This window comes from Vigna umbellata, chromosome 6, assembly GCF_029865625.1.
Source record: "Vigna umbellata cultivar VRB3 chromosome 6, Vumbellata_1.0, whole genome shotgun sequence".
In the NCBI taxonomy this organism is placed as follows: Eukaryota; Viridiplantae; Streptophyta; class Magnoliopsida; order Fabales; family Fabaceae; genus Vigna; species Vigna umbellata.
In genome coordinates, this window is record NC_142170.1 from 5,267,282 (window position 1) to 5,277,048 (window position 9,767).

The 9,767-nt window shown below is 26.8% G+C and overlaps 1 protein-coding gene across 1 annotated transcript; it reads right to left on the reverse strand.

Moving 5' to 3' along the window:
* Window positions 1-877: 877 nt before the first annotated feature.
* On the reverse strand, window positions 878-4,018 carry LOC124827682 (purple acid phosphatase-like). The gene is made up of 8 exons (XM_047300791.2): window positions 3,818-4,018; window positions 2,957-3,160; window positions 2,745-2,856; window positions 2,388-2,617; window positions 1,996-2,134; window positions 1,637-1,857; window positions 1,385-1,506; window positions 878-1,284 (listed from the first exon to the last, which is right to left on the reverse strand). The coding sequence occupies exons 1-8, from the start codon at window positions 4,007-4,009 to the stop codon at window positions 1,092-1,094; spliced, it is 1,413 nt and encodes a 470-aa protein (XP_047156747.2). The 5' UTR covers window positions 4,010-4,018; the 3' UTR covers window positions 878-1,091.
* Between the last annotated feature and the right edge of the window lie 5,749 nt (window positions 4,019-9,767).

Consider the following 9,767-nt stretch of genomic DNA (forward strand, 5'->3'; position numbering starts at 1 on the left):
GCTTCTGGTTTCAATCTTTTTGCAGTTGAATGATCAGATACTTGTCCGTTGAAAGCTGAAAATTTGGTGCATAAAACAAAAACTGGTGATGTTAAGTTAGACAAAACTTAAGCTATTGACATATGAGTGTACTATTGCTTTGTTTGATGATAGTTTTCATTCTTTGTGATTAATTCAGATGGTGTGCAATTAGGCCTTGCTGTGTATCCTTGTCATGGTTGTTCTGATTTCATTGACGTTAGATCCAACTGGGCAGTTTTCTTTATTCACTTTGTCAGGATATGTTGTGGTAGCAGATACTAATAATAATATGTGGTTTTGAGTTCTTCACAAGGCCAGATTTGTTCTGTATTCTTAACTTAAGCCTGTGATTTCTGAACAAGAGAAAGGTAAGAAAAGCATAGGAGATGAGAATCTTTTGATTACTGTTTTTAATCATGTTGCAAATTCACTTGGAAACCAGCATTTATTTAAGGTCAATAAACCTCATAGGACAGACCGGCAAAACATATCACAGGATCAATTGAGTGACAAATGAGGATGTTCAATATACAATATGATGTAGTTGGCCCATCTCCATGATGACATGAGTAAATATTGAACATTTCTTGTTTCTATGTAGTTGGAGTTATCACAGGCACCCAATAGGTTCTCCATTGGCAGATAGACCACTTCAAAATACCTCATTTCCACCATATGAGCATTTATTTAGGGCATAGTAAACACCATAAATTGTTTGAACTCTTTTTCCAACATCTACACACAAGCCCTTTTTAAATAAATACCCAAATCAACTTCTAAAAGAAATAGTCACCTAATTTAGAAACCGTCAGACTTTATATTAAAGAAAAGAAAATTGAAACATGGGAAACAGAAATGAGACAAAAAATTGAATTTATTTCAATAACGAAAGTGCATTAACTAGAAAAAATAGCAAAAACAAAATCAATTTTCTGAAAAGTTCGGACGTTGCAGAACTTCTACAAGGCCTAACTACTCTTAATTGAGAATATACATGTCTTTTCCAATCCCAACTAACAACCGATTGTTAAATAACCGCATTCTAACAGCTACTATAAGCTTTGATTGGTTCACTTTGTTGTGGAATCATCAACAGGATGCCAGAATCTGTTGAAAAACCACATGGAATCAGCTGTAACAGCAACGTCATCTTCATTTCGGTGCCAGCTATAGTGAGCATGTGTTCTGTTCTTTATTTCGAAAATGGCATGCCCAAAACTCGCCTCCCTATATGCAGAGTACTCAGGTTGTGGATTTGTCATGCTGCAGTGCAGAGAAAATACACACATCAGCGATCAAACTAAACCTCATACAGAAGAGAATTAAGTCGTTAATGCAGGAAGAAAATTTCTGAAAAGCTTACTTCAATGCTAAGCCTTCAATGTTCCCTCCATCACCAATGTTTATGTATACAGGAGCTGACAGGTCCTTCGTAGGTCCACATCGACCGTTAGCAAGGTTGTATTCAATGTTGGATATACGTTCCTGATGCAGAGTGCATAAAAATAATTGTGGTTAGAATATTCTGCGGTTTAATCATAAACTGCGTATGATTGTTCAATTTTTAGATTAAATGCATGTCATCTGATGAAAGGGGACAATTTGTAGCACTTACACTTCGTTCATAGGCATGGACATGACCAGCGAACACAACATCAACCTTGTACTTCACAAACCAAGACTCAAAAGCTACCCTCATGGTTTCCCCTTCCATGTAATGATAGGTGTTACTATTATACCATGGTGAATGCACAAGAACAATCAACCAAGGGGTCTTGCTTCTATCAACCTTTTTTAGCTCTGCCTGAAGCCATTCATATTGAGGAGTATATGTACCTGCAAAAGGAAAATTACATTAGTGCAGAGAAGGTGAATATATGAAACATACAGGTAAAACTTGTACGTTATAAACACTAAGCAAAACTTGAACATTAAAAGGTAATGTCAAGAGAAAAGGGTGCTTAAAATAGTTACCATATGCTGAATATGAAGCCAAAACTATTATGTGTGCCGAAGCTATCTTGACAGAATACCAAAAGGGTTCAGTACTTCCTGATGCCTTGTAAGGGACATGGTAACGGTGGCGGAAAGGCTTGAAAGGTTCCGTTTCACCCTGAAAAGCATCATCAATTTTGGCCTTTAGGATTTGCTTCTGAATTAAAATTTGCACTTGGTAGAAGCAGCATAACATGGGAGTCATAATTTCTAATTTGAGGAACGACTTTGTGGATAAAATTAAATTCAAATAATCCCGAGAAATAACTTACTGCAGTACATTTAGGGGTAGATGTTTGGTTTAATGAAGTCTTAGGTCCTGAACTCATTACATCATTATATACAAAAAAAAAAAAGAGTAGAAAACTTACAAGCTCAGGAGCATAGTCAAGTTCGTGGTTCCCTGTAGCCCAAATCCAAGGTTGATAAGCAGTATTTCTTTCTACGAATCTTCCCCATGTATCCCATCTAACATTATCATGATGTGGATAATTGTCTGCATAAGAGAGATCTCCCACAAATAACACAGCTTGCCCTTTGTGAGGGTTTGATTGATAGTGAGCAAGGGTCTTGTTTGAATCATAAGTTTGGCCTAGATCCCCTGCAAACAAAAGCTCCACCATGTAAAATAAACCGACATTCTTAAACCTCGATGTATTAACATTATAGTTCACTAAAGTCTATGTAAAGCAAACAAACGTTATAGTTTTGAGAGAACATAAACTTACCAATGAGACCAAATGTAAAAGGCGTATCTGGGTGAACTTCAGGAGGGGTCATAAACCAAAATTGTCTTATTGTATGACCCATTCCAATCTCATAATAATATTTTTTGTTGAACTGAGAAAATGAAAAAGTTGAGTTAACAGTGGTACTCCTAAAACGTGGTCAATTCAATGAACAAATAATTCTATCTGGAATAACCATAATGATCTCTTACCTCTAACTCTCTAAGGGTACAGTGATGAATAAAACCAGAGGAGTAATTAAAGAATCTATAGGTAACATGATGTCCCTTGGCTAACTCCTTCTTGTGTGGGCTGTCCTCACTCCAATATCGCACTAAACTGTTTCCTGGTTCGTCCATGGTCACCCATGATACGATCATGGCACTTCCCACATGGTCACCTATTGTTATATGAACCTGCAAAACAAAAGACAAAAACAAGTTAGTTTGTTTCAAATCAAGCACATGAATTAATGCCACATGAACGGATGCCCAGTATTCACAATCTTCACTCAATCAACAAACTTTTAGAGTTGAACTAAATCAAAATCCAAATACTAATATGATATTTAAGTTTTCTCAAATACTAAGTTCATTGAACTGTTTATTATCAGTTTAGAGTTTACAAAAAAATACTCAACCCAACTATATATATACTAATTTGATTTAGTCCTGCATGTTAAGTAAAATTTGAAAAAAAATGGTACAAATTACATTGGAACTTTTTGGTATGAACATTATTATTTATTTTAGTTTGAAACAGGTATAAATATAGATCGAAAAAAAGAATAAGAGTCAATTTTGATAAATTTGAGCTCAATAGAATCGAACCTCTTACTCGTGGATGAAACTGTATCTGAAAAAACACTTAAATTTAAGATTTTTTATTCACTTTCAACCAAAAACAAAACTAAAAACAATAAACTTTGTGAGTCGTTTTTATCATGCAGTGTTGATCTTTTTCAATTTTAACCTAATTTGAGATTGAAAATCCTAAGGTTCATCATATAAACAAAAAAAATGAGATGTGGGAACCTAATATATGAGATGTTTATAGGAGGAAAAGAAGAGTACCTGCTGAGGAGCATTGTAGCCTGAAGGGGCAGCAAATACATCACTGTGAAGGGGCATGTCTTCAGCTCTATCGACCTTCCTTATGAAAGAACTTGTTTTGCCTCCATGGCAAACCATAGCCACATTGAGAAGGATAAAAACCAATGCTGCAGCCATTGCTGTAAAACAAGAGAAACTCTTTGCACCAAACATATGAGGATGTCTAATTCTTCAACACGCTTTTTTCAGTTATTTATAGTAGAATAATAGATATATAACAGAATTACTAGTTTATTATTAGAAACAAAGATTTAGCATTTTTTATCTATTTCCTATTTATTCAAAATGAAATATCGGATCTGAGGAATACTACTATTTGAATATTCTTTTAATGTATTTAAAATATTAATATTAATAATTTAAAGAAAGATTTGGAAAATTAAATTTATTTATTCAATTAATATATTTTTAAGATTATTAAAAAATATGTTTGGGATTGATGTCAATATAAAACAAATTTTAAGTATAAGATACTAAGTTAGTGAATAAAAATATTTTTAAGAAAACTTGAAATTGATTAGTATTAATAATTAATTTCATTAATTTAAACATATTTTGATATAACATTAAATTTTAATTTTAATGTAATAATTTTAAAAACTAATAATGTTTTTAATTAATTATTATTTTTGTTTGACAAATATAAATCAGTTTGGAATTTGGTTATGGATCCAAATTCAAAATTATGTTTCGAGTTATTTATTTATTTCTTTATGTCTATGAAAATGTTAAATTTTTAAAATATTTATTTAATAAACTTGAAATCATGGTTTTCAATACTATGAACCAATTTTTCCTTATTTTCGATGTGATTAATTAGAAGTGAAATCATTAAAGAAATCTATTTCTCATTAAGAAGTGAAACAATTAATGTATGTTTTTTTTTAAGAAATCTAGTATATATTGGATTAGTTTTGAAAATAATCCATATATTTAACCGTTTAACTGTTTTTGTACAGCTTTAAAATATATATATATATATATATATATATATATATATATATATATATATATATATATATATATATATATATATAATATGCTTATCATATCCAAAGATAACAACTATTGAATCATCTAAAAACATGTTTATCTTATTCAATAGTCCTATAAAATATTTTTAATTAAAACTTTGAAAATTAAATCTAATGAAATTTTCATCGCAAAATTAAATAATATTTACAAGAAACAAAAGCTTATTATCATAAAATTTAAATCATTTTTCATTAAATCTCACGCATATAAGCCCAAGATATAACTTTAAATTCAAAATCAGTTCGTTATTTATTGATTCTATGATATATCAATATTATTTTATATCATATATCAACAAAATATAACAAAATATATAATTAATCTACTTAAATAATATATTATTGTTATCATGGTATTTATTTATCATAAATGTGATGAATGTTTATTATCTTTATTTTATAATATTTCATTGAAAAATCCTATAAATATACTAAAAAATTATGAAATTATAAAACTATAAAATTACAAAATTTTAAATTTTAAAATAATAAAGTAATAAAATAACAAAATAAAACGTAACGAGAATTCAATAAAACAAAGTGATAAGATAACAACTAGAATGTTTCATTAATAACCACGTCATCATCACCTAGTTACAGAAGATTTGACAATGGAAATTTAATTAAAAATATATAATTATTTAGCACTCAATATACCATAAAATTTTATTAAAGACTCGAGAGTTTTCAAACTTATTAAAAGTTTATAACATAATTAAATCATATATATATATATATATATATATATATATATATATAAATAATTTTATAACTTATACAATTAAGAGTATATGATTTGATAATTTATCAGTTGAAGGAAATGTCAATTTTTTTTATATGTTTAAAAAAGTAATGAAAGAAGATGAAATAAATACAGATGGAGAGAACTTGTTTTAAGATAAAATAATTTAATCTATATCTGTTTTTCTTTTCCTTTCAATTTTCAATTTTAGGGTGTGTTCTTTTGAAGGTATTTGAGGGAGATGATTTGGGGGAGATGATTTGAGTGGATTTGAGTGGATTTGAGGGTAATTTTTTTGTTGTTTTTTTGAGTGGATTTGAGGTTAATTGAGAGTGGATTTGGAAGGAAAGTTTGTGAGAATTAGTGTAGGATTTGATTGATGTGATAGATTTTAAAAATTAGTTTAATTGGTAAAAAATATAGATTACGAAATTGCCCTTACTTATAAAAGTATTATAAAATGTTATTTTGTAATGTTATATTTAATTGTAAAAATGTTTATAAAGAAAAAAATTATGAATAATTTATAAAATTAATATTTAAAAATTATAAAAACTAAATAATCAAACTTATTTTTAATAAATTAGATAATATAATATACCTAATTTTATTAAGATGTAGATCTTTTTAAATTATAATATTAAAATAATTATAAAAAAACTGAAAAATAAAATAAAGAGGTATTAGTTTGGAAAAGGAAATGACTTTGCTTTGGAAAAATGTATAACGTTGCGTAACCGGTTACGCATTAAAGAAAATATAACTAAAAATGTCTTTATTAATAATAATTATACTAATTATAATAATAATAATAATAACATTACTAATAATAAAAATAATAATTATGAGATTAATAATTTATAGTGAAACGATATTGTTATAATTAAAATTCACAATTAAACTTTTGAGTTGTATATTATATTAAAATGGAATATATATATATAAATATTATAGTAAAATGTAAATATATGATCTCATAAAAAATAAATACAATACAAAATTGTTGTTACAATTGGTAAATAAAAGCATACATATATATATATATATAATAATAATAGTACAGTAACAAATTATAGTAATAATAATATTTATAATGATAATAAAGTAATAATAATAATAATAAATTATAGTAATAATAATAACAAAAAAATAATAATAATAACAATCAAAATACTAGGAAAAGTAATATGGTAGGATATTGATGTAAATTGGGACATGGATTGAAAATATTAAGGAAGTTACGTGTTTTTTATAATATATAAGAAAGTTATGTTTAGGAAGAGAGTGTAACCGGTTACGTGTTTGCGTAACCGGTTACGCGTTTTGTGTAATCGCGTTTTACGTAATCGGTTACGCGTTTGCGTAACCGGTTACGTCTGTCAGTCAAAACTTGTCATTTTTCTCTAACCAGTTACTCTGCTGTAACCGATTACACCACCTCATCATTGCTTAAATTGGAGGGCACAAACGACATTTCACTCACAATCCGCGCAAATCTCATCACAACCGCGGATGACTGAACAGTGCAACCATCTCGCATTTCACCGCAAATCCATCCGCGCATTTCACTTCAACCGAACGCAGAACGAGCTTAATTCCTCGCTCGCAAAACTGTGTGAACAGTTAAATCGCTTCAAACGAACACAGCCTTAGAGTTTGAAACAATTAAAAAAAAAGTTAAACATGTTCATATTTATGGAGGAGCAGGTTTGGCTTTTCAATGATTTTGTTTTCATTGAAAACTGTTTTTCTTTGCCTCTATTCTGAACCAATGAGCTCAACAACGCTTTTTCATAAAAATAATTGAATGTGCAGACTGAAATTGTTTCTTTCTATAAATTAGTCTTCATAAATACAGAGGATGAACATGAATAATTTATTATCATCGCATCAATGAAAAAACAAATAAGAAAAAGAAAAAGAAATTTAGTACCATCTCATAAATGAGCAGATTGGACTTGTTTTCTTCTATTATTTATTACCATCTCATCAATGACTAGAAAAGAAAAGAAAAAGTTGAATGACTAATTTGTTCTAGTAAATAATTGATAGATTTTGAAGTAATGTGATGTTTAATATAACTTTTTAAATTTATTTTTGTGATATTTTTTATATTTTATAATAACAATAAATTAGCATGTGTTATTTTTAATTTTGACATAATAAATTATTTAGAATGATGTAAAAATATGAATATAATAATTTTTTAATTGAATTATGCTTATGAAGTAGTTAAATAATTATTGAATTTCTAATATATTTAAATCATAGGTACCGATTATTTTTATAAATTATTTTTTAATTGAATTATTAGCTTGCATTTAACTATTATATTAATATTTTTTATCAAAGACAATTTTTTAACTATTATATTATTTTATATTATTAATTTATGTTTTGTTAATTATGACTTTTTATCACTAAATTTTAATATAAATATTAATATAATATTTATACAAATAATAAATTGGTTCCAATTAAAAGAAAATCAAATTTATTAGTTGTATAAATAATATTAATTAATAATATATTAGTTTTAAATACTTACTTACTTTTGTAAAAATATTTATACTCAATTTGTTTTAATCTTATTAAAAACATGCATTAATAATATATAATAATATAACATGTTAAAAATTATTTTTAATAAAAATATTAATATAACATTTATATTGATAATAAATTTGGTATTAATTTAAAAAATGTAGTATTATTTTGTTTTAAGAAAAGTTGGGACTATATTGAATAAAAAATAAAGATTAAATTGAGATTAAGATACTTCCATTGTCATGTGATACTAATAGTATCATGTCACACATGACAACAAATTTTTTGCAAAAATAAAATAAAATTAAAGAAAATAAAAATAAAATAATTACAAATTGACTTATTGTCTTTAGTAATTTTGTTAAAAATGAGGAATATTTTCAAAAGTTAAGACGTAATTGAATTTTTTTAAAACAATGAAGGTTAACTTCAAACTTTTTTAGCAAAATAGAGATCAAATGAGTAATTAAACCAAAATTATTTATAATATAATTCAATTTATTAAAAGGATTATATGACAAAATAGATATTGTTTTATTTGAAATTAGACGTTTGTTTATTTAAAGATGGAGTTAAGGAAAAATGAATAATTAAGTTTGAAATGATAAAGGAAAGAGTATGACATTTTTTTGTTTTAAAGAAAGAAAATATAAAATTTAAAAAAGAAATTGAAGGAAAAATTTATAAAAATTTTAAAAAGTCTTTTTCAATAATAGACTATGGGAGAGTATAAACTCTTCAAATGACTAAAAGGATTTTTAAAGGCGTGTTTGTTTGTGTTTGAAGTGATTAGAAGAGATGAATTTAGGAGATACAAAACTAATTTGTATCTCATGACTTTAGAGGAGATGTGAAAGGATGAATTACTGATTTACTATTATGTCCCTCTCGTACAACCTGTTTTTTACTTACTCGTTTTGTTTTTTTGTGTGTTTATGTGAATAAGGTCCATGAGTGTGTGAGTTTGCATTTGTACGATGAATGATGTTATGTATTAGGTTCATAATAATAATAATATATTATATATAATAATTAGAATAATATATGTAATAATAATAATATATGTTACATATATAATAATATATTAATTTTTAAAGAGCAAAATGGTAATGTTATATTTTAATCGATTAATTTTTATTTATTTATCATATTAATTAAATCACTCACAAACTTCTTATCACATCCACTCATTCTCACTTCCAAATCTTTTAAAAGAAACAATAGAAAATTTATTTTGAAATTCATTCAAACAGTCTAAAAGTTTTCACCGTCACTAGACATAAGAATATGTATATTACACTACAAGGAAAACAAGTATTACAAATAATCAAAATCCGTCAAAAACATAAAAAATTCTTCAATAATGACCATAACATCTTCAAATGAAGCAACACTTTTGTCACCACTTTCAGACCAAAGAACTTAACAAACTCAAATTTTTCTAGGAATTTGAGGTAGCATAATGCAACAATTGTATTATTATATCTTAAAGGAAGTATGCATTAGATATTTTGGAAGACAATAGATTAATGAACTCAAAATCTATTAACACACCCATGGATCCCAATACCAAACTCCTACTTGATTT